The sequence below is a fragment of the Numida meleagris genome, chromosome 1, assembly GCF_002078875.1.
Source record: "Numida meleagris isolate 19003 breed g44 Domestic line chromosome 1, NumMel1.0, whole genome shotgun sequence".
NCBI classification, from domain to species: domain Eukaryota; kingdom Metazoa; phylum Chordata; class Aves; order Galliformes; family Numididae; genus Numida; species Numida meleagris.
In genome coordinates, this window is record NC_034409.1 from 124,653,474 (window position 1) to 124,679,846 (window position 26,373).

The 26,373-nt window shown below is 32.9% G+C and overlaps 1 protein-coding gene across 2 annotated transcripts in view; it reads left to right on the plus strand.

The window, feature by feature from the left end:
- The window catches only part of NLGN4X (neuroligin 4, X-linked), a 140,099-nt gene that overhangs the window by 54,684 nt on the left and 59,042 nt on the right, over positions 1-26,373 (plus strand). Inside the window, exons 3-4 of one of the 2 annotated variants that reach the window (XM_021411104.1) lie at positions 15,948-16,007; positions 19,561-19,713. In XM_021411104.1, coding sequence (XP_021266779.1) covers positions 15,948-16,007; positions 19,561-19,713 — 213 coding nt within the window. The remainder of the gene's footprint in view (positions 1-15,947; positions 16,008-19,560; positions 19,714-26,373) is intronic. The other variant, XM_021411114.1, reaches the window with a different exon arrangement.

A 26,373-nucleotide genomic window follows, 5' to 3' on the forward strand; every position in this document is an offset into this window, starting at 1 on the left:
ATGCCAAAGTTAGAATATCACTTTGTGCAATAATTAATATAGTAAATTTTAAAGGCAGAATAAAAACAAAACTAAACTTCCAGTTTCTTTTTTTTTTTTCCCGAAAATAGTATTTTAATGTTTGTATTTAGGGAGAATATAGCGTGGAAGCTAAACAGTAAGTTTACTTCAAATGGCCATGACAGCAGAGATATCTCTTCATTATGACTTTGCTCCTCTTTGCTCATTAAATATATATGCACTCACAAAGGAAGAATGATCACTTCATCTAAGAGATTGTGTTCAAATAGCTAGAAATGAAGGCATTCTATTGTATACCTAGTGCTTTCATCCTTTGTTGTACTATGGGGTCATAAGTGAAAGGGAGGAACTGCTTCTCTGACAGACTGACTGAGAGAAGGCAGAAAAGATCATCTCACAATAAACATGTAAGGCAGGCATGAAGTTTACCTTCCAGGTCTTTGACTTAAATTTAGAGAAGCCATTCCATGTGAGGACCAGCGACAGTATTAGTACTGTCTCTAGTCCTAGTATCAGACTAGCACCTGCTTTTGGATTCATCGCTGTTGCACCTTGAATAACTGTGCTGCTGTAAAAATCAAATTATTCCATGCTACCATTAAATCTGAAGTTGAAACTTGTGCAAAACCACAACAATATTTTTTATCCTGTTCCCTCTCAAACTGTCTGCGCTCTCATACACCAGAGTAAGGAATCCTGATGGTGAAAAACAGACTTCTGTCACATCTAAACGTCACTGCAGTTTTCTTCCCAGCTAGATGATGATTTATTTATTCTGTGAAACACACAATCCATGATTTCTGCTTTTTTGCGTAGTTTTTTTCAACATAAGTCAGTCTCACTTATTAAAAAAAATAATAAAATAGACAGTCATAGCCATCTCTTCTGCCTTCCATAGAGTAGTGTTATTAAATGATGTAACATGCTTAAAATTTAATACAAATTGTTGTCATATTTCTTTGTGTTATGTCTTTATTGCTTTTTAAAATTATCTACTTTTGTTGTTGAAGTATTGAAGAGGAATAGATTTTATACATACTAAGTGCACAAAACTGTTATTTTAAGTTGCACCTCATAAATAGTGTAAGTGAACATTAATGATATCCCTTTCATTTTTCTGTTCTCTAGGTCTAATTAATTTAAATTTCTTTTAATACAAAATACGTTTGCCTTCCAATAGTTTAGAGTACTGATGTAAGACTTCCTATTTTGTGTTCTGTGTGAAAGTAAAATTTGATGTGAATGTATTATTCCTGATAAAACCTGCCATAACTCATTATTGTACATTCATGTACAAAATTACTGATGAACAGAATTACTTTATGTTGTGCTTTGACATTCTGATGGCTATTCTTGGCTGTTTTTCTACAGTTCTTGTTGCTATGACTAGAGTAATGCATAGGAGTTTTTCCTTGAAAGATGTGGATAATTTGGAACATAGAAGTTGTATACCTAGCTCAAGTTGTTTCCACCATAGATATTGATTCATTTTTAAACATCCGCTGTATAGGTACCTGCATCTCTGTGCTAAGCTTACTTTTTTTTAAGAAAGAGAATAAAAGCATGCCTACTTTGCAATTTATCTCAACCTGAGGCAGACATTCTTTCTCTGCACTGACTGCAGAGAATGTCCATGGTAAACAGGTCATATTCTATAGGTATTTAGATGTAAGTTTGACTTCATTTCAAAATGTAGCACCTTACATATCATCTGTCATTCATCTATCCTTTCAAACTCTTTTTAAAGATATTCATATTCCCTTTGGTCATGACTTATGTAGTTTCTGTTGCTTGAAAATGCCATCATTCATCCTTTGTTTCCAGATCATTAACAAAATGTTTAACAACATAAGATTAATTCAGGGAGTATTTCACTATACCATTAATCTGATGCTATTGAGACGTGATCTCTGGTTACAGTTTAACATAGTCTGTGTACCTTGTTTTTAAACCATGACATTGCTTCAGCCTCTTTCTCTGTGAATCATTTTGTTCTCAATATTTTTCCATGAAAAGTGGTTTATCAAAAACTTTTTGAAAACAGATATATTTTACCAACAAGTTTCTTATATCAATTATTCCATAGAGATACTTAAAGATTTCTAGCAGCTTGAAGAGGTATGGTTTCTTTTTTTTATTTTATTTGAAGACAACTGTGGATTATTTTCTATCAATGTATTTAAATGCTTTATGATGCTTTTAGTTGCTCCTTTCCGTAGGCTATAACTTTGTTTTTCTTGATTTTAATACAAATATCATCTGTTCCTACTAATCTTCTCTTATAGTAGCTTATTTTAATTAGCCGCTGGTTTTATTTTTTTTTCTGACAGATCAACAGTTTTATTCTTAAAAACTTCTACAGAATACAATAATGTTTTATCCTTAATATATCTAGGCATATATGTGCTAGCGTTTCCTCTTCTGACACTTCAGTTTTTCAAACTGTGACTTATTGTAATTCACTTTTATATATCTTAAATTAACTTAGTAAGATAAATTAAGATAATCCTATTGTTTCTTATTAAAATGGAAATCCAGAGAAGAAATAGAGAGTAAATGAAGAACAAAGTTAAATTAACAAATACAAAATTACAGAAACTGAAATAAGATTCAGTTACTACTAAATTGCTGAAGATGGGCGATAACTGAAGACAGCAGGATTTCTAATTATTTTAATAGTCCAGGGTTGTAGAGTATGTATTATGGGTAGCTAAGCACGAAACTAAGGTAGAGTTAACCGAAAAAAAAAGAAGCATCAGGAACAAAGATTTGCATTATTTTAGAAAGCTGCCCTGTGAAGAAAGTATGGTGCTAGAGGATGCAATAACATAAAAAGAAATGAAGAAAGAGCTGAAAGAACTTATCAGATGATGTCACTTTCTTGGTATGGAAATCTATGAGCTACTGTTGAGAGAGGGAACGTTACCAATCATTTTAGTGGTCTGTTTTGTACCATACTACTGATATTAATGGATTTAGAACTTATTTTCAAAGACAAAAGTCTGAATCAGAAATTAAGAGTTGTTACTGGAATTGTTGCTTTTCTCTACAGAAATTCATTATAAAGGCAAGAGGGACACCTTGTAGAGATCTGTGAAAAGAGATATTAAAATGAAATGTGTTAAAGTCGATATGGAACAGAGAAGGGTAGTGCACTTTGATCACTAGGTATATTATATCATCAGACTTAAAATGTGGATGACAGCAAAGCTTTAATAAAGTGCTGAACTCTAGATACAGCTTCTGCAGAATTTCCCATCATACACTTGTTGTAGAAATATTTAAACATATGCCAAAACTAATGTGTTATAGATTTTAGAAAATCTGCAAAATCAAAGCACACCCATCAGTGATGCTATGAGAAGCTTCTGTTAATCTATATTTAAACATCATTCTGAATGCATGAGGATCTATTACAGAATTTATGTTGAAATTCAACCAAAACACAAAATGTTCACACAAAATATTTCAGTCATTCAAACTTTCACAGCTGCTCTTATTTCTGAGGGAAAACAATAACTGAATTTTCTTCCCTTCTCTTCCTCTAATCTCCATGTCCATTTTTACAACAGTTTGCTGGAAATACTCGTTGTGTCTGAAAAGCAAAACACAAAGCAATGAAAATGCTCATCATTTTCCTATGCTGCTAAAAAGTCGAAGCGTGGCATGTTAAAAGCAACGTGGAGAACATGCCAAATGTCATGGGCACACACACACACATACACACACACACTAATGACGTTTAGTCTGTGTCAGTGTACCTTATGTCTAGAAAGAAGGTTTTGTTGGTTTCAAGAGAAAACTAAAGTAGTACTTGGAGGGATTTGATGACTTTTTTTTCTTTCACTATTTTGAAGTGTGATACCTTGTTCTTTTTGCTGTCAGTGGTAGGGAAGCTGGCTGTGGTGCCAGGTGCTTTTGTTTCTGTAATTGTATTTTGGTACTGATATGAGTGACAGAGTAACAAACACATACAGACAAGTATAGTTTGAACTGCTGTGCCAGTTTCATCTTTAGACACTCTCACTAACTCACTTTATCAGTGACTTTCTACACTATTACACATAAATCCAGTATCATTTTTTCTTCAAAGAGTTGGTACATGTTTTAAATTGTAAATTGCACTGACTATGATGAGAAGCATTTAGGTCTCTCTTGCAACTGAATACAGAAGCAGTACTAAGTTCTAATTTTTCCTGTATGATCTGAAGTACATGAGACAGTAGAAAATATATGTACAATAATACTCCTTAAGGAAACCAAAAGAAAGAAAGCTTGATGTGCTCTTTTTTATAAGAACTATTCATTTATCTTTATATAAAGAATCATAGAATCACCAAGGTTGGAAAAGACCTCCAAGATCATCCAGTCCAACTGTCCACCTACCACCAATATTTCTGCACTAAACCATGTTCCTCAGTAAAACATTTAAACGTTGCTTGAACACCTCCAGGGACAGTGACTCCACCATCTCCCTGGGCAGCCCATTCCAGTACCTGACCACACTTTCAGAGAGTAAATTTATCGTAACATCCAGCCTGATTTTTCCCTGGCACAACTTGAGGCCATTCCCTCTAGTCCTATCACTAGTTACAAGAGAGAAGAGGCCGACCCCCAGCTCACTACAACCTCCCTTCAGGTAGTTACAGAGAGCGATGAGGTCTCCCCTGAGCCTCCTCTTCTCCAGGCTAAACAATCCCAGTTCCCTCAGCCACTCTTCAAAAGATTTGTGCTCCAGTCTCCTCACCAGCTTTGTTGCCCTTCTCTGAACATGCTCCAGGGCCTTGATGTCTTTCTTGTAGTGAGATGCCCAAAAACTGAACACAGTACTCGAGGTGCAGCTTCAGCAGTGCTGAGTACAGAGGGATGATCACTTCTCTGCTCCTGCTGGCAACACTATTTCTGATACAAGCCAGGATGCCACTGGCCTTCTTGGCCACCTGGGCACACTACTGACTCAGGTTCATCCAAGTGTCAACCAACACCCCCAGGCCCTTCTCTTCCACACAGTCTTACAGCCACTCTGCCCCAAGCCTGTAGCTTTGCTACAAGAAATAAAAAGAAGATTTGAAGTCATTTCTCATTAAACATGCAATTCTGTATGATTCATATGACTCCCTTTAAACACAAAATTCAAATTGTCTCTCTTCAATCAAAATTGTAAAATCATATTATATTACACTGATATAATCAATATGATATCATAGGTTACCATATAACACATGAAGTAGTTCTTATATTGTACTTTTTATTATTTGCTTTTAGTCCCATAATTTTGTCACATAATGATAATTTACAAGCTACTGTGCTTCCCCTTTCTAAATTTTAAGTAAAGCAAGAAAACCCACTTTGGAAGTACTAGGCTTTATTTCTACAATTTAACATAATAGAATGGAAAATTAAGTTGAGATGTGTATTTTCATTAACTTTGGCCAATAAACAAGAGTATTCTATGCCTTTAGTACAGTTACATAATCCAGAAATGTAATATGGATCAAAACCAGCTAACTGATATTATCAAGTTACAGAGAACCAGTTGATCAGATACTAGTGAGATCAACGTTATGTTGCTGAAGTTTAAAAGCTTAAATCACTATTCTAGTCAACTGCTTTGATGACAGCATGATGTAATTATTTAGCATGTCTGAATTAAAACAATCCTTCAGTTTTTTTGCAAACAGATAAATTCTCATAACTTTATAAGGTGCTCAGAAGATAAGCTTTGAAGTAGTCAGAATGCAAGTAACATGACGTGCTGTCCTTTTTGTCAGCACTTTCTCCCAATTCATTTGTCTTCCCTAGTAATTTTCTGTGGAAACATCCCAAAATTTCGGCAAGGACAGAAAAGTTTTACCAGAAACACTGTGTTTTGAAGCCCGAATTAGTATGAACTGATGTATTTTTTTTAAAATTGTTGTTAATATAGATTAATGAAAGTAAAAATCCTATGACAAATTTATGCTTGAAGTCCTACAACTGTTTAACCCTCAGTAACGCTGCATACAGTAACTTTGCAAGCCACAAACTTAAACTTCACAAACAATAACATGGATGTAAAAGAAATTTCTGTTCTATTTTTAGAATTGTTAGTTTATGTCTAGGTCTTCTCATTTCGTAGGACCTTAGTAAGACTGGGAAGTCATCTACTCCTTGTTACACTCTGAATCAATCTCATTATACTTAGAACTGCACTTTTTATATGTGGCCAAATCTTGAAGATCAAATCCTCGAAGAAAGGCTTTCCAAACTTTTTTTAAAAAACAATAGAATGCAAGGTTTTCTTCTTTAAATGTATTGTTTCTATATGCTTTGTTTAGAAGATGTGGAAGTCATTGTTTCCCTTTGTATTTTGTCTCAGCTCTAGGAGGACGCTATTTTTATTTGGCAAAGTCATATATGTTTTCAATACTGAATAATAACGAATAAAATGTTTAAATTCTTTCCAATTTTTGACACCTATTTTCATCAACTATTCAACTCTAGTGGAAACCTTTTCTACATGTGTACTATTTTTGGAAGGTGCTAGAATAATTAAATATTCATATTTCAGGTTCAAAAGATCTAAATTATATCCACTTTAGACCTAGCTTTCCAAGAATTTTTGAGAATTTATTATATACCATTTGATTTCAATTTATAGCTCCTTTATTAACATTGTAGTAGTTTGATAGCATAATTGTTTAGTTGGTTTGATGTTGCTAATTCCAGTAAGATTTAATTCATTGTTGTGTTTAGATGGAGACGTCATAGAAACCTGAGACAGTACATGAGGCACCACATTATGTGCTTTAAAAATAGCACTGAATGAAGTTTAGCATGTATCTCCTTTGGATATCTTATGCAGACTTTCTGCTTTCTTGTAACTAATGTATACATGATTCCCAGAGAAAAACTAAGATGTCTGAGATCCAGTAGACATCGAAACTAGAAGTGAATAAGGTGTCAAAACTATTCTGCTGTCTATTACAATGGAATAAAATTCCATTCTCATAGGATCCTGTGAAATAACTAACATAATTTTTTCCTGAACTCTCCAGAGGCAGCTGCAAACTGAGCTCATGCTCAAACTGAAGAATTAAAATAGCTGCATCAAATAATAATAGATATTCTTAAGACTTGTTTATTCATCTCACTTCTGGTGATGCCTACAAATACCCAAAAGGACAGTTGGCACAAACAACTTCACCAGCAGTTGCTAAATGCAAGAGTATGTAATTGGAGTTCAGTTGTGTGCAGAAAGAGTGTAACATTTACCTTTGGTTATTAAAACTAGTTAATTCACTTTTTTTAACACATCCATTCATGTTTAATTTATATGGGACAAAGGAGTACCTTTTTATCTATTAAAGTTATTTACCTGTAAGTAATCTTACAGTGTGCCAACATGACTGAATTATTTCTGCAGAGTCTAGTTACCTAGATTAGCTAGAATGTAGTTTATTCTAGGCTTGGGAAGTTTGATTAATAGCAAATGTTGATTTGAGCCTTCAAATTTAGAGGTGCTGTACATTCTTGGAAATGGACTGTAGTATAATCATCATGCTAACAACATTTTGCACCTCTGTAGGTAATTACGCTATCCACATTTTACACCTGCTCACTTGCCACTATGGTATATTACATGTACTTCTGGACAAAATTTGCAATGAGATTTATATATTCTACAGGGACTTTCTTGTTTGTGATCTTTAGTACAGGCTAAGAGTTATGTTCTTGGTCTTCAAACAGGACTGAAGCCAGCTTAATCACAGGCCATAATATCTTTTGAGTCAGCAGGACTGCTCGTATGCTTAAAACTATGCATGTTCTTAAGAGGTTTGTCAGCTTAAAGCCAGCACATTAACAGAAAAGGAAAGGATGTGTGTTGAAATATTTCAATATATTGAACTGATTGTTAGATTTTAGGTTTTGTGATTCAAGAAACTAACATGTAGGTATCTGTTTTGAATTCCAAAATGGCCTCACTGGAGAGAGAGGTGAGATGGGTGAGAGCAAATGCTGTGCATTTACATAGCAGTATTGCACACAAGATTTTTACATTCACACCTCATCAGGTGCACCAATTTAGCAAAGAAATGTAAGCTGTTTGAGGTCACTGTCACACTTTCATACAGACTGTGTTCCTCTTGATGCTTGTACAGAAGAAAAAGAAGTAGTGCTTCTGTCTGAATTAATTTAAATAACTATATGATACATTTATGTTTTTTAATAGGTGCTTCATTATTCAGTCAGTAAGCAGAGCAGGCTCAGTCCAGTCCTCAGTCAAACAGAGTTACAGTGGAAGCGCAAGAAATGCTCCCCTTATCTGTTGGAGGTCACTGAAAGGATAGGCAGGCAGCACAAAGCCTTCTTTCTTCTGAGCCATTACAGACAGTTTTGTCAAAGGAATGTACTGTATTTAGAAGACTTTCAGTACTAGATGTGATGTAATTGTGTAACAAATGAGGATAAAGATCCTTAAAAATATATTACTGAACATATGTAGCTAACTCATTTCTATGACAGTTATTAATTTTCTAAAATAATAGAGAATTCTGTATTAATAAGTATCAGGAAAAGTAATAACCATTAAATCTGATTTACTAGATAGCTTTTTAAAGGGTTATTTTCAGTATTTTTTTATTCAAAGCATTTTTAATTATTGTGGATTAAAATAAATCTCACAGATTTTAAGCATTTCTTTATGTGCCATAATGAATTATTCATGAAAATCTGATGGAAGAGAACTAGGCATAGAAATTTATTAACAGATAATGAAAGATGAAACTGATTAGTTTCATCATCTTTTTCAGAATGAATAAATACAATTTAAATAAATGCAAATATTTTCAGAATAACTAATAGTTTTCTGTAGTGTTTCTTTTAGTAATTATAATAAATATAAAAAATAAATGCCAGTTTTTATCTACATCATAGACCTATATTTAATAATCTTAAAAGGAGTGGCTCACTTTCACATAAATTTGAAATTTATGTGGAATAAGTGTAAATAGGAATCAGCTGCTAACATGAATACAGAATGTTAATGTCTGAGTGCAGCAAGACAGAACTTTTTCTAACAACATAACTCTTAAATGATAACTGTATTTACTTATTACGTTCATTTTGATCTGAACCAGTGTTCAGGATCCCATTTCATTTGTACAGATAGTTTGAAGATCTCCTCTATACTGGAATCTACATAAATATAACATTTTCTTCAGTGAGATGGATCCAGTTTAACACACTGTTGTGGAATACACTTGTAAGGAAAACAACTCCCATACCAATCAGTCAGAACTAGTTACTATCATTAAATTCATAAATAATTATTTATGCAACATTCCTACTTTTCTAAAGTGCTTGCCTCCTTTTTTGGAACTTTTTGGAATGGCATAATTGCACTGTGTAACAATTAGTATATTCCACTACCGTGTATTAACTTGTTGGAAGATACAGCCTCATTTAAAGCATGTCAATCTTAGTTACGGCCTAATTTAATGCACTTATTGTTGCCCAGGGAAATGGCTTGTGGGAAACACATAATTTAGGACATGGAGGAATCATTATTTCTGTCTTTATTTATGAGGAACAATACAGAGAGTACTGTCATTTGTTAAATATTATGACTTTCATCCTGCTTTCATTCTCTATACATGGAACAGTCAAAGCACAAAGAAATACAAACAATCTGTCTGAAACAAAGGCATATGTAATCATGACATTGAAAACTGTACACAATGTACAGAGCTGAGTCTATTAGAGTTTCATATTTTTTATGGAAGCCTTTTGCAGTCTGAGAATTTTTTTCTGTAGAAGTCTCTAAGCAATTTGGTTATTTGCTCTCTAAAATTACATTTCAAAGAAGGCCTGTGAAACAGCATTTTCTTTCTTTCTTTTTCTTTTCTTTTGTAATCTTCACTAATGCAGGAAATGCAAAACTCTATAAGGAGTTTTGCTGCAATTTCTTTCTGTCCATTCATTTTTGAATGTGACACAAAAATGTTATTTAATTCTCTTTTTCTTGAAAATAAACTTTGTCTATATAGCAGCAGCTACAACTTGCTGAGGTCTGAAATTTAGTGTTTTTTTTCACATGTTGCAGCTGGAGCCATTAAGGAAGTGCTGTAGAAGAACACAAATTCAATATTATTTATTTATATTTTTTGTTATACTAGAATGTGAGAGTTCCAGAATACATATATATTCCTTTACCTTCTGATCTCAGACAATAAAATTTCTTAGTTGCTATGCATGTTGACAATTAGTGCAACACTTTAAATTTTAACATGAAAAATTGACAAATTTTCATTTCATTATAGCACCCTTGTGGGATGAGAGCACCATAGAATAAACATGTGCTCCTTCTGGAATTCTGTTAACTATATACAGTTTTTTAATATATATATACATACATATTTTTCAAATGTGTACACACAAATATAAATGCTTATACACGTTGGCAGTATTCAGTAAATAGATCAGAATTGAAGGACATTCAAATCTAGGCAGTATTCATGTATCTCTTCAAATAAAATCAACAGTCTTTAAAAGAGATACATTAAGAGCTGGGTGCCTTTCTTAGAGGTCTCTCCTAGGGTAGGTGATCCACAGACAGATTCTAAGACAGTTTGACAAGCTGTAATTCTCAATAATCTTCTTCCACTTTTATTTGAAATGTCTACATGCCTCTTCTGATCTTTTTTCAGCTGCCAAATGAGAGCTTCTTGTTACACTTACAAAGGTAGCTGAAGAGTTTTGGCCACAGCTGTGAGCCAAGGACTTAAGGCTTGTACACTAAGTGAAAATCAAGATAAAGGAGAAAAAGCAGTCTTGGGAGAAATGCAGAAAACACAGTTCTGCTTTCCTGTTGCCCCCTTGAGACAGTAATGAACTGTTGACTTGAGCTGATTGTAAAACTGTGATAGCTCTCCTGAGATGGAAAACGAAGAGCTTTAGAGATCTGTTGAAAGAGCTGCGTAAATAAGACATATCACATATCAGTGAAAGAACGACGATTAAATCCTGTATTCATCTGGACTGAGCTGGAACTTTCCAGAAGGTTGAGTATGTTCTGTGTGAAATTGGGAGGCCTAATTAGTTTTATTCATACTAGTAATATTCATAATGTGCTGAGTGATTTCTGAAAACTGAGTGCCTTCCCAAAATTACATGGTGTCAAAAGGTCTACCATATGATAGGTGGAACAATTACATTTAAAATGCAAAAAAAAAAAAAAAAAAAAAAAAGTGGCTTCAACTGAAGCAGTAGTTATTTTTTTGCTGTCATTAGTCTTCAGAATGGATACTTGAAATGAAAGCACTGGTAAACTGCATGCATAGGACCTGAATGCATTACACATATATAATATATATCTGAGAGGAGAAAGATTTATCAGGAATTGCAAATACATTTAGGAAAACATGCATCTCCAGAATATCTACTTCTGAATGAGATTCTTATTCGTAATCAGAGGAAATGTGAGACAGAGAACTCTGACTGAGTGGTATGACTTCTTCATTTTCAGTAAAGATATATGCAGCATCCATAATTAATCTGATAATACTGGATTTACTTTCATTTATTGATAAGTGAAATTAAGTATTTTTTAAGGTCAATTAGCACAGAATTTCAGAAAGATTCTTTACAAGAGAGATGCTTGTTGAATTAAAGCTTACAGTTGTGTTACATAAAAAGCTTTTTAAGGAGAAATAAAGTGGCCCAAATGAAACTCTGCACAGTTACAGCTATATTGATTGGCAGTAGTTTGGAAGAGGCTTAGATTTGCATACAAATATGCCTGTAATATCAAAATATATACTAAAAAAAGAAAGAAAGAAAGAAAGAAAGAAAGAAAGAAAGAAAGAAAGAAAGAAAGAAAGAAAGAAAGAAAGAAAGGAAAGAAAGAAAGAAAGAAAGAAAGAAAGAAAGAAAGAAAGAAAGAAAGAAAGAAAGAAAGAAAGAAAGAAANAAGAAAGGAAAGAAAGAAAGAAAGAAAGAAAGAAAGAAAGAAAGAAAGAAAGAAAGAAAGAAAGAAAGAAAGAAAGAAAGAAAGAAAGAAAGAAAAAATAACAACAGTAAGAAATTGGTCAAGCAAGTTTTTAAAAAAAAATATTTGCCACACTTCAGTGAGGAATTATGTCATGCCTTTTAGTTTCACTCAGGAAAAAAATGGAAATGTAGGACAAACAACAAGAAATCACTCAACATTTAATGTGTAAATTTCATACAAATGTAATCTTCTGTGGACATATCAAAGAATCACATCAATATCTCCATATCTGAATAGAGACACTTTTGAAACTTATTCCTTATTGCACTAGATCATCCCTAGAAAGCATCTGCACAATTCTCTGCTCCACTGCTGGTTCCAAGATTACTGTTAAGATTTATCATCTATATTTTATGTGGGAAATATTCATTAAGCAGGTAAATAATTGTTAACCTGCAGAAGAGCCAATCCTATAAATCAGTGATAATGTTAATTTATTGTCTGAGAATCCAAAGCTAAAATTGCTGCTGTGATTTTTATATTTATATGCAGAAGAAAAATACTTTCACAGCATCCCCTTCAAAAGAAGCTTCAAGGAGCAGGGCTTCCTGGTTTGTGGGGCAGGTACTAAATGCAATTCACCTCGGTGAACTGAATTTTCATCATGGGAGAATCTGTGTCACATTCCCATTCTGTCTCTTTTGATTGAGGACACAAGTGCAATTTTACACTAATCATGGGTAGCATGTCTTATTCATTTATTTAGTTACTTATTCTTTTTTTTTCCCCTTTATAACAGAGGTTAACAATTTCTTAAAGAAGCTTCAGGATAAATTATTCAACATTTTAAACAAGAATCAGAAAACTTGTTTGGAAAATTCCAAATCTTTCTTATCTGCATGAGATTAAATAAAGGTCTGCAAGCTTGTATTTTCAAAAAGTCAGTATAATTTCTCTAAACTGTTCCTAAGTATCTTATGTGTTTTTGCTGCTACTGAAAAAATTCCAACAGTAATGCTTTTATTCTCTTCAAGCAGATTCATACTGATGTGGCTAGTATGTGAGTACTGGCTAGTACTCACATTCGATGTGGTGGGAACGCAGAAGCCTATTTTTAGAACATACTGATGTAACTCATTTAATCAGATCTCAAAAAGAATTAAAATAATTCTCACAGTCAACATCCTGGACAAGAACTTATTTATAAAAATATATTTCAGTTACTAATAGAAAAATAAAAGAGTATTCCACAATAGGTAAGAGGAACAACATTCCCACTCAATATTCTGTTATTATATGCATTTCAGTATTATATTAAGTGGTTCCAAAAATTAGTGACTCCCTGATAATCACTTCAAACCAAGAAAATTAAAAAAAAAAAAAGAATGTTCCAAATATTGCAAATAACCTTACATTACATCCTTGTGTTAGGTGGTATTTGTGTCTCATCAAATCTAGTAGCGCTGTGTGTAGACACTTCCTTATTCTCATTAAATTCTTATTTCACTTGTGTTTTTCTTTCTGAAGTACAGTGAACCAGAGTCACTTCAGCCGAGCACATTAGAGAGAAAATTATTGCAATATCTCACTGATATGTATTGACAATTTTAGGTAGGATAGTATGTGAACTAAAATTTGTTGGGACATATCTGCTTCTTTCACTCAACTTCAAAAATGTATAACCATCTAAATAATCACATACCGTTTTTGTCTACTGGCACTAGATATGGGAAGATGATGGTTTTGTCAATTTTTAATTTTATGTTTGACATATGATGATTATACTCTCTTTCATCAAACTATCTCACTGAGAGAACAGGGGGACATCAACATTGCCCGCGTTTAGTGCTTGCAATATTGTGTCGAGTGGATTAATGGTCTATGAAAAATAAATTCTTTTTAATTTTTTTTACATGATTCAAGATTAAAAGATTAATTTTATTTGGGTAGCAGTTGAGAAAAAAAATCAGCCTTTGGGCTTTAACTAAAAGTAAAAAAGGAAAAACAATAAAAATGCAAAACTTGGGTGATGACAAATTTGGAGCTTACATCTGAAATTTATCGAAGAAAGTGATAGGTTAGAGTGATAGAATACATCTGCATTTCATTGACAGTGATATTTCACCTAGTTAATTATACACTGAGTACATATAATTGAACATACACATTTACTATGTATACAATAACTTCTGTGCAACTGCATTGAAGATATAGAAGATGGAGTTTCAGCTACTGCTTCTCACATTTGACTGATTCTTATTTTAAATTGAAGAACAAAAGGAAGAAATAAAATAATAATCTCAGCTAAATATAAAGTTCCCCACCCATCTCCCCAAATAAGATGATTATATTTCTTGTAAGACCAGAGGAGACTAAATTTTTGGTTCAACTTTATTCACTTTACAGATAAAATAAAATAAATACTGCTCATACTAAGAAAATAATTCCTAAAAAATACTTGAAAATTTTATATTGGAACCTGGAGATACTTAGCAATAAAATGTAAGTTAAAAATATATTTTAAGGATCTTTTAGTCATACAAAAGGCTGTCCCTCCTGTGTTCAGCCAAATCAGCAAAACATACCCTTTGGCTTACATTGGAAATGGACAGTGTCAAATGACCAACTTCTATACAGAAATCTAAAGTTCATAGTTTAAATATCACATCATAGCAGTGCTGTATATGTGCCATATTTACACTTGGTGTGCAAACTCAAAGTTAATCAAGTTTATTGTTTCTTTTCAGTCTGGCTTGAAAATACAGACCCTAAAAAAGACAATTCAGAAAATAATGGTTAGAATGTTGACTTAGACCACTTCATTTGTCTGGCCACCATATTTGATTTCTAAATGAGTTTAGAACTAGAGCTTCTGATTCATATTTCACTCCTTATTACATAACATTTTACATTACAGAGGAGCACTTGTTAGCAGAGTAATTACAGCATAATGAGACCTGGTGTGGAAAGCTTAGTGTCATTTATTTAGTCAGAAAACAGATAAATTGACCAAGGATTGGAGTGAGGAAAACTGTTAGGCTTATTTCATCTTCCTCCTATAAATACAGGCTATGGTACATGTGGATTTATGTATATGCACTGTGGGATAGGTGTTTATATGCCTCAAAAGTACATTGTGATAGCATATTAAATACAGATTAAAATTTATTCTTTACCATTTTTTTTTTATTAATAACTACACGTTCTTTCTCATGGTAAGTACCTGTTTTCCACTAATTACTATGTTTTTCTAAAGAGTTTGAGTATCATAATACAAATAAGGGCTACTTTTGGAAAAATTTCATATCTGAGATTGTCTCAATTCTGTGTTTCTCCTTTGTTTTCAGTTTTCTGTTTTGAGTATCTTTTTGCTCATGTGGGAAGGGAAACTAAATTTTTAGGAGGTCTGTTATGTTTTTTCTTGATCCTTTCCAATTATGTAAGATTCAATGATAATTTTATTTCTATTGGTTTCATTTAAAATTCAGGCTAATTCCTAATAAATCCTCATAAGGATGAGTAAAACATGAAGTCATTGAAGATAGTGACTGAAGCCATTACTTCTTCAAGGCAACCGAACATAATGAAATCAGTTTCATTTCTTATTTGAAACCATACATTTGTGAAATTTTTTATATACTTTTTTGGTTTATATTCTTTTTAAATTGCACATTAATTTTGGTTTTTTTTTGCAGCAATCACTTTTAACTGAAATAACTGCATTGTCACAGACTGAAACATTTTTTTCAAATATTTTCAATTTGTTCTTCTTGACATTTTATGTTTATGTGCAGTTTGCATTGTTTTTGTTTTTCAAATTCAAATGTAACAGATTTTGATATTTTTGTTACATTTTTCTGTTTTTGTACTAGTTGTTTTTTTATTTTTATTTTTGAGAACCTGCTGTTTTTGAATTCTCTTTTTCCCTTTATTCTCCTCCTCACTATGATCCCAGGAGCCAACACAAAGAAAAGCGCAGATGATATAACCAGTAATGATCGTGGTGAAGATGAAGGTATTTTTTGTTTTTTCAAAGCTCAACCCTGATGCATGAACATAAACTTTTACATTTTTATTATGATAATATTGATTATTATTGCTATTGTTATTACTGTTATTTCAACATGATTTTTAGTCCCTTATTTGCAGAAACACACTTCCGTGTGCTTTTTTGTTTTCCTCTTTAGAGATAACTTCTGTTGTTTTTCTTTTTAAAATCCAAATTAACATTTAGATGACTGAAATTCCCCTGTAACATAAGTGCAAAGTTTATTGCTAAATATGTGTGAAGTGAGTAACATGAATACTATTGAAAATCACATACCACGTATACTTTATTTGGTGAGAAAATGGAATTTAAAAACATGCATGTGCTCTTCTCCCTCTTACATATTTTGTAAATTCACCTGTTTGAACTTCATGAAAAACCTCGCATACATCCTTAATTTTATTTCCACTGTTTCCCCAGTGCACTTACTGTACATTGAATGCAGTTGCATTGTGCTTCGTCTTTGGTATTTTAATTTTTTTTTTTTTCTCACAGGATGCGGTTTATTTCTAGGATATAAAAATAAAAGAAGCTGTTGATGTTGCTTTATTGTTTTTTTTTTTTTTTCCCTGTAATCAGCTAGGCTCTGAGGTAATTCATTCTGGCTATGACCACATTCCCACTGAAATCAATGACAATCTTTTTCATTGACTTCTTTCAGAGTTGGATTGGATTCCCTGAAAGGAAATGTTAAAGTTCACAGTGAAGTTCCCCAAAAATGTTTTACAAGGAAATACTTTTTTTCTTGCCTTGACACAGAAAATGCAGGATGCACTGAAATAGAAAGAAGTCATGAAATCTTCCTCTATTCTCACCCATCCTTTTCATTTATGTTACACTGGCATTTTAGTATACTTTTTGTACTTACCAAACGAAGAAAAATATTTTCAAATTAAATGAGAAGATAACCGCCTTGGGAAGTTTGTTGTTCTGTTTTTGGAGCAGTGTGTCTCTTTCTTTCTTTCTTGCCCATTCCAAAGTGTCATTATAGTTTTCTTCAAACTGAAGTTCAAGTACATTTGAAAAAATTGCCCTCTTGGTTCCCCTTAGAATCATGCACACAGTGTTGAGGTTGCTTTTTAATTTCCTCTTCTCTTGAGTGTTCAGCTCAATTGTAGCTACTTTATCCAAGTATAAAATACAATAATAAAAATCTCTGGTCTTCAATTCACACTGGTTGCCCTCTCCTGTACAACCTTCATTTCTGAATTACACTATTTCTTGTAACACAAAAATGCTCTGCAGAATTCCCCTCTTATTGTCTGAATTTTGTTCTATTTCTGTTTATAAATATGTCTTAATATATGCTTTTTCAAAATGACAGTATCATTATTTGCTATAACAAATTCTATGGTCAATTTTTTAAGCAAAAGGTAAATAGCAAGTGAAAACAAAGTTGCTCTTAAAACCTTTAGATATTTGATTATGAACAAATAATTCTTTCAGATTTCTTCAAAAGTTGTAAAGTTTTAGTTTCCAGGTTAGGATCCACAATAACATACAGTTTAGAACTAAATACATAAAATGTATGAAGCTCATCTCCTTTATGTTGAAGTTAATCATGTTCCCACTGAAGGGAAAGAGGAAATCTCTCACTGATTTCAGCAATGAAAGATTCAACCCTGGGGAAGTACTTTGCAATAAGAAAGGATTAAATATAACAAATAATGCCACAATACTTTTGGGGAGAAAAAGAAAAGGTTATTCTCTAACACAAATAATTGCATTTAGTAGTTATTGCTTTAATTTTCTGAGAGGTAAGCCTTCACAGAAAAAAAAGAAACTCTTTTCATGTACTTTGCTGTGAACGCTGCAAAGAGAAAAATACATCCACTATTGTGTACTTCATTGTTTTATGTGACCTGTTTAATGGTTGCATCACTCTAATATTTGCAAAAATTGCACAGATCTTATTGCAAAGCTTTTTGTTCTGTTGCCCAGATGCAACATATAGAATGCAACATATAAAGTATATATCTTCTTTATGACCAGAAGGCAGATTCTATGAGAAGTCTTAAACTCTAACAGCTATGCACATGTACAGCTGGCCATTTTTGTCTTTCGCTCGGCTGATGACTTGATATTTAGGATAGTGCATACACATGAGCAAAGTGATAGTTGGCCATGGAAATATGACCAGTCACAATTTACCTTAAAATATGTTCAAATTTGTTCCCCATATACAGATTACTATATATGGGATGGCTCATTGCTGTTCACATTTTTGGTAACTTAGAGTTAATCCTAACAAATCTGAGGGAGGTGAGAGTCTTGGAAGGCTTTCAAAGTCACTTCCTTTACCTCTATGCATTTAGCTCAGCCTTTTCTTCCTCCACTTTTTTTTTTTCTACTCTTCAGTCTAACTGCTGAAAATAATTCAGACGGGATCTCAGTTATTTTTTTTTGTTTGTTTTTAAATGCTGACCAAATAGTCAGAGACATTGCTTCCCCCAGTGTGTATATGATTGAAACAAGTGCTCCTACTCCACATGCAGATATACTGAATTGTTTGTAAAAAGTGTACTGTTAGTAATAACAGCAGCTTGCTGAATAGCCTTCTGCTTTTTAAGCTATATTATACCATGTTCCCACAATTTGGAGAGAACATAAATTCCTAAGTTAGTTAGTCTGATCAGGAGTCTTACTATTTGATTATTAGAGGAAGAGATATAAATATAGTACAAAATGCCCAAATTATTGATTAGTGCAACTTTATAACTCACTCTGCAGTATACAAATATCACTATCAATTTAATTTACTTTATTTTAGAAAGTAAGACCCAACTGTTTATCTGCATGAAAGCTGTAAGTAAATTTTCTCTGTGTACAAAAGATTATCCATATAATTCATGATCATAAATATAAAACTATTCTTTAATACTTAGCTGCTAAAAACCACATTTCATGATTTACATTTAAAAAAAAAAAATCTGAGCCATGAATTCAATTAAATTCTCATTGTTTCTTAACTCTTAAGCTATTAAAAAAGAATGAATAGTTTGCTGTGTTTGCTTTTATCAGAAAAATTTGATTTTGTGATATTTTTTGTTACTGAACTATATGGAAATATAATTTCAACAAATATGTCTCACTGAGGAATGGAAAAGTATGAATCATTATTGCCGTTTTGTTATTAAATGTACAGATATTTCTAAATTGAAATAGAACTGAATTGGTATGTTCTAAAAAAAGTCAAGCTTATTCCAGAATTCTATTTTTCTCTTTAGGATTTTAGATGTTTACATTCAAATTATGTTTCTGTAATATGAAAAGTTTTTAAGGGGATTCTGAAAACATTTAATAGAAAATGGCATTTGAAGTAAGAAATATGAAAACTTTAAAAATATTGGGCTTGTAGAATTATCCTGAACTGTCTAAGATAGCTGATTAAAGTGGTGATGATGACACGGAAAACATGAGAAACAACTGAGAAGAATTTTAGCACTTTTATAAATTACTAATGCCACATTTCATTATTTTTTATTACTTTATTATGTTTTCATTACTTGAACTTTTTCAGACATTCATGATCAGAACAGCAAGAAACCAGTTATGGTCTACATCCATGGCGGATCTTACATGGAGGGCACTGGCAACATGATTGATGGGAGCATTCTCGCAAGTTATGGAAATGTCATTGTTGTCACCCTCAATTACAGGCTGGGGGTTTTAGGTAAGTGACTCTTCTTCATCACAAGACATATATTGAAAGATTTAGATTGTTTTTTTATTAAATGGTCAGTTTGATAGAATTATTTCTTTGCTTATTAAATCTATTGATAAATCATACATACTTGAACCTTAAAACAGAACATTCCTGGTGGTGGTTAGTTTGACGATATTACATTCATATTGAAATATGTTTAATGTTTTCTGGAAACTAGACTGAGTTACATCTTCCCCTTTTCTTGTCTTCACCTTAAACAAAATATTACTAGATTTTTGTGACTTTAGTGATAGTTTAAGTTAAATTTATCATTGTATCATATTTGCTCTTTTTTCAGCTATTTAAGAAGTTTTTTTTCAGTGAAATATTGTCAATTCATTATAAATTAAAAAAGAAAAAGAAGAAAAATCTAGAATAATTACTTGTAAGTTTCAAAACAGTTGCTAATAGTAGAAGAAGGAAAACATTACCATTTACCTGCATTTGTATTTGTTGTATTTATTTATTAAATTTTGGTGTTCAGAAATATATCAAAAACAAACAAACAATAAACTTTTTATGCATATGTACATAATCTTCATTAAATTGGATTTGTTGTTGTTGTTAGATAAAGTATATGCCTAGGAGCTTGGTGATAGTTATCCATCTGTTAAAAATGTCTATTGAAAGGTTCTCCTTAGAGCTTTTATTGTTGTTTCTTAAAATTAAATTTTTGAAGGATGTAGATGACTGCAAGTTATTTAAGCTATTTGATTGTACAGCAGTGTGTATCAATCTTAAGCAAAAGGAAGTTTTCAATATTTTCATTTATTTATTCATATTATGTGAATTTATATTGAAGTCTAAGGAAAGAAAGAGAGGCAAACAGTTATACTTCTATGTTGTGGTGTTTAGGGAAAGAAGAACGTAGTAGAGATTTATTCATATGAGGAACTGAAAAGTGGTAACAAGATCTTAAATGCTGTACAAAACCACAATGTTAAATTTGGCATTAAATATATATTTCTTCTCAATGTTAGTTAATTTAAATTTTGAACACTACAGAATTTATTCTTTGTTATAGGAAATTTATGTTTGAATTAGAAAAGCAGAAGATATTCAGAATATGCATATATCACTTAGAGCAACTGTGAGCATATTTCTGAGGTTTTTTTTCTTTCTGTTTTTGTGAAATGTAAATATGATTCTTGAGAATACATTTGGTTCTGCCTAGGGATTGGAGGATTTTAACTGAATTCCATGTACTATTGCCTTATTTCATAAGGAAAAAAAATACAGAGAAAATAAAAAGTAAATAAGCATATAGAAAGCAAATATTTTTGTTTATAAAATTTTAAAAAATTGTTTAATTCTTAATATGTACATTCTTAAGGTTGACAGTATTCATATCCAGTTCTAGCGTGAATTGTCTTCTTTTCAAAAGATTTATTTATTGCTCTAAGTTTGTTTAAATCCATTTTCATTTGTGAGTTTTTACATAGGAGGACACATACAAACCAGACTTAGATGTCAGAACTTTGTAATTCTATTGATATTATCACATCCTGTGATGAAGGAATATGCACTGAACTGGTCAGACAAAATAATGAGTAACTGGAGACTCTGTATATATATCTTTCCTTCCTTTAGAAAATTTGCACCTGAGTATCATTATTTTCATAATACAGAATCACAGAATCACCAAGGTTGGAAAAGACCTCTAAGATTATCCAGTCCAACTGTCCATCTATCACCAATATTTCCCACTAAACCATGGCCCTTAGTACAACATCTGAATGTTTCTTGAACACTTCCACAGATGATGACTCCACTACCTTCCTGGGCAGCCCCTTTCAGTGCATGACCAGTCTTTCAGAGAAGCTTTTCCTAACATCCAGCCTGACGTTATATATTTATATATATTCCGTAATTAAGATATATTTAATAATTTTCCTTTCAGCCTATACTGTGTTATTAACAGAAGTAGATGGAAGATCTAATAGATGACCAATGTAAAATACTAGCCAGACAAATCTCAGCTTGAGACCCTGGTGATATATCAGCAACACAGAACTGGAAAACTGTTTCATAAGAGTGATTACATATGTTTAAGAAACCAGTATTTTGAAAATTCATCTTCCTAGATGAGGAAAAACAAAAATTGTTAAGGACACTTGCTTCACTTGATTGTCCTTCAAAGACACGCAGTGTTGGGCCTTTAGAAATACATATTTAGTCATTACTGTTTTTGTCAAAGTAATAGAATATGAACTACATACTGGATCTGTGTTTATCCTCTAAGTTATTAAAAGTCTTTGAAAAGATCTGAGAACAACACATGGCTCTGCACACCTTAAACTCTGTAAGGGCAAGAATTCTCCATCTTTACAGATACTATAGACTTTTTAAGTTGAAATCTAATTGTCAGTTGGCTATAACTGAGATACCAAAACTTTTAAGTTAACAAAAAAGAAGGCATCACAGGTAGAAAAAAAAAAGTCTTTACTTGCACTGTAACATGGTGAGCATCAGGGTTATAAATCATTTTAACTGGCTGATACATATAATTATCTTCATTTCTATCTTTTCTTCTTTCATCTGGCTAAAGTATAAGCCTTCAGATGGTGCTCTGAGTAATATTTATCTGTGTATCCAGAATAAGGAAGTAACAAAATTCTGCCATTTGGAGGACTGCTGTAGGAATATATATCTTGATTCCCTCTGTGCTCAAATAGCACTGAGGTAAAATAACTGGCAGCTGGACTGAAAGCTTTCCAATTTTGTAATTATTCCTCTCTGTCCTTCAGAAAAAGTACTGCAGTGGGTATTCATCCTGGGATCTCTAGACTCCTAAGTATGTATACTGTGATAATATGTGTTGTAGATATTGTTTTAGAGGGAAATATTTTCCCTTTGAGAATAAATTTATATTTTCATACATATCTCCTGAGTAGGATCCTTTGGGTTAATAAAGTAGAAGAAGACTTAGCTTTTCCTTTTTCCTTACTGTAGGGGTGCTATGAGAAGCAGTGCTGTGATACCATGTTTGGATCTTGTGCAACATTGTAGGGTTTGGGGGGATTCTGCCTCTGCTCAACTTAATAGCTAATTAGTTGTGCTTATGCCTCACCACAATGTTAAGGAAAGACCCTGCTGAAGCTAGAGGAAATTTCCATCTTGTTCCAGTGTAAGTCATGCCCACATCTTGACAAATTCTTCAGTGTAGCACACAGAAGTATTAAACCATGCTGCTCCCTCAACCCCAAACTATGCTTTTAGCAATGTGTAAGATGGCTTTTTTAATCAGTGTGTATATGCTACTCAACAAATTGAGTTGAATTTTCAAAATTTCCAAATTAGTTAAGGATTTTGTTAACTGAAATAATGGGAATGATAAAAACATAGAATGACTTGGGTTAGAAGGGACCTCAAAGGTCATCTAGTTCCATCCCTCCTGCCATGGGCAGGACTGCCACCCACCACAGGTCCCCATCCATTCTGGCCTTGAATGCCTCCAGAACTGGAGCATCCACAGCTTGTATGGGCAGCCTGTGCTACTGCTTCACCACCCTTTGAGTGAAAAAATTCCTCCTAACATCCAATCTAAATCTCCCCGCTTTTACTTTAAAACTGTTTCTCCTTGTCCTATTACTATCAGACCATGTAAAAATTCACTTTCCATATTTTATTAACTCCTTGAAGTACTGGAAGGCATCAGTGAGGTTGCCCCAGAGTCTTCACTTTTCCAGGTTCAACAGCTCCATGTCCTTCAGCCTTTATTCATAGGAGAGGTGCTCCAGCCCTTTGACCAGATTCGTGGTCTTCCTCTGGACCTTCTCCACTAACTTCACAGCTTTCTTGTGCTGGGTCCCCAAACTGGATGCAGTACTCCAGAGTGGGCCTCACAGAAGCAGAGTAGAAGGGAACCACCCCCTCCCTCTCTCTGCTGGCCACCCCTCTTTTGATGGAGCCCAGGATATCGTTGGCCTTCTGGGCTGGAAGAGCACACTGCTGGCTCATATCCAACATTTCGTTTATCAGGACCCCCAAGACTTCTCCACAGGGCTGCTCTCAATGAAATTTTGAAGAATGGGATGACAGCAAAACAGAGATCCTAATTCAAATAATATTACAGCATTTTCCATTATGGAAAATGGAATGGTTTGAAAAACCTAACAGTCTGAATACTGCTCGATTCTTCTCGACGGATCACATTCTTAGGCGTTATGGATACCCTTGATATCTTTCCGATGTAGCTATCAATATTATGGTAGTGTTCTTTTTCAAGATAAGTTGAAGGCAAAAATACAGAAGGTGGACTTAATGATTGTTATTGTTTTACCATGATAGATGCTTGAATATGCTGAGCTTCAGTGTAGCTTATGTAACAGTAGAAATGAAATCTGGAAAATAGGAGTAAGAATATTGGCAAGAATCTCCCAAGCCTAGTTTTTCCTCTTCTCTCTACTGTGCAATAAATAAATAAATAAATAAATAAATATTAAAAAAAATCAAAGTAAAACAAAGCAAAGCAAAACCAAACCAAACAAAAAAAGGAACAACAAAAATAAAGCCACAAACTTTTTGAAAATCTTCAACAATCTTCAGAAAAGTTAACGTATTTAAATATGAGCTTGGTTTTGTAGTGTGAGCTATAACAGGCAAAATCTAAGATGAATTCTAGAAATACGAATCATGTACTTTGGAAGCTGTAGTTAAATGAAACATCTAATGTACCAAATGAGACATATTCAGAGTTCAAAATTATAAAACTTATTTTAACATTGCAGAGTCCACTTGCAATTTAATATTTTATTCCTCATAGGATTCTAAGTCATGCTGATAAGAATAGTCTGTCTCTTATCTCTTTCCCTTTCTTGCTGTAAACATCCATTTTAAGTACTGTCTTAAAAGACTAGACTTCCTTTTAGCAACATTTTTCTCCACATGCTCCCTATAAATGATCGTAATAGGCAGTGTACATAAATCAGAGTCTATTTTTCAAGGAGTTTCTGTACTTACGTAATTTATAGAGAACCTTACCTTTCTTCACTGAGTCTCTCATTTGCAAGTTAGAACATCAATGCAGAAATACTGTGTGTTATAAATGAACTGCTTTGGATTTGACTGACCAGAAGTACTTCTTTGGACTACAAAATGAGTCGTAAAATGATCTGTAAGTTCTGGATTCTTCAAAAAGTCATTATGGTTTAAGTGAGCAGAGTATGAGTGAAAACTTACTTAGAGGTTAGTGAGTTTTCAGAGGTAAATCTTGAGTAAAGTACTAATTTCCTTGTAGCAATTTGGAAGAAGTTCTTCCAGGTAATGTGAATAAAGTGAACAGTTATTGACTAGTAACATGTCTAACTCTCAAGGTAACATTTTTGTTAGTAATTTTATATATTGTTAATTTGTGAAAAATACATGCTGGAAGCTGTGCAGAGGTAGTCAAAGGAAGTAAGTAGTATATGGCCTCATTTTTACCTAGAACAGAGCAAGATTCCTTCATATTCACAGTGTACAATTTTACACAATATATCAGGTTTTATCTTCAGCAGTATAGTTGTTGTACAGTGGCTCCCTTATGTTTGTATTTTGAGGTTTTTTTTTCTAAATTCAGATATGCAGCTATCTGTTTCCTGTCTCCAGACAGCCCTTCTTTTATCTCCTGTGTGTATAACTCCACTAGTACAGGAAATGTAAAAGTGATCTGTTGGTAGAAAGGGACAGAGATAGATTAGGACTCGTGGGAATGACCCCAGAGTCTGAGTGTGCTAAACAAATCAAAGTTCACTGCTTACACAAGAAGGGAGTTTCACATAAGCTCAATTTAGCTTATAGTGAATGTTTGTATTCCTGATGTCAGCATATGCATTACTACATTGCTTCACCTACATCTTTCAGCTTCATGCAGATGATTTCCTGATTATTTTCGTCTCTGGCCTGTCTTGTTAGTTGTCGAATAATTGTGTCAGCTAGTGTCAGTTACCATAAGCCGATCTTCTGCTTTAGTAAAACTCTAGCTCCAAGCAACAATGGATAAATATTATTTCTATTGATACCAACACATTATTTGCTATTTATTTATTCTTTTATTTATTTTTATTCTTATTTTGTTTTATTATTTAAAATCTACTATTAAGTCATAGAAATTGGATTTGCACAAGTACAGCTGAGAAATCCCATCTAGATCCCATGATTTAAGGACTATCATGTCTTTGCATCCTTTGCTTATAACATCAGAAGCAAGTATGTGTTACAGTATCATTAGAAACTATATGTTCATTTGTTTAGTTTCTAACATGAGATAAATTTGAGAATAATGAGAATATATATATAATATATAATATATAATGATAATAATAAGAAACATGAGATAAATAATGAGAATACATGGCAGCACAGTGATTGTGTCTCATAATCAGAACAGATCTTAAACTGGTTGCTTTGCTCTCATATGGATTATTTTTAAAGTATCTGAAATTGTCTGAAAACTTAAAACTCCTGAAAACATTAGGCAACAAATTCAGTAGACAGAGGGAAGATAATAAGCCAGTCAAGGCTCTATAACTAATATGAAACTAACAAACATTTTGGCATGTTTTCATGAGGTATATTTTTTATGTTTTTGTAAGCTCATTTGATAACATTGCTGACCATGACATGAGTATCAGAGCATCTGTGAAT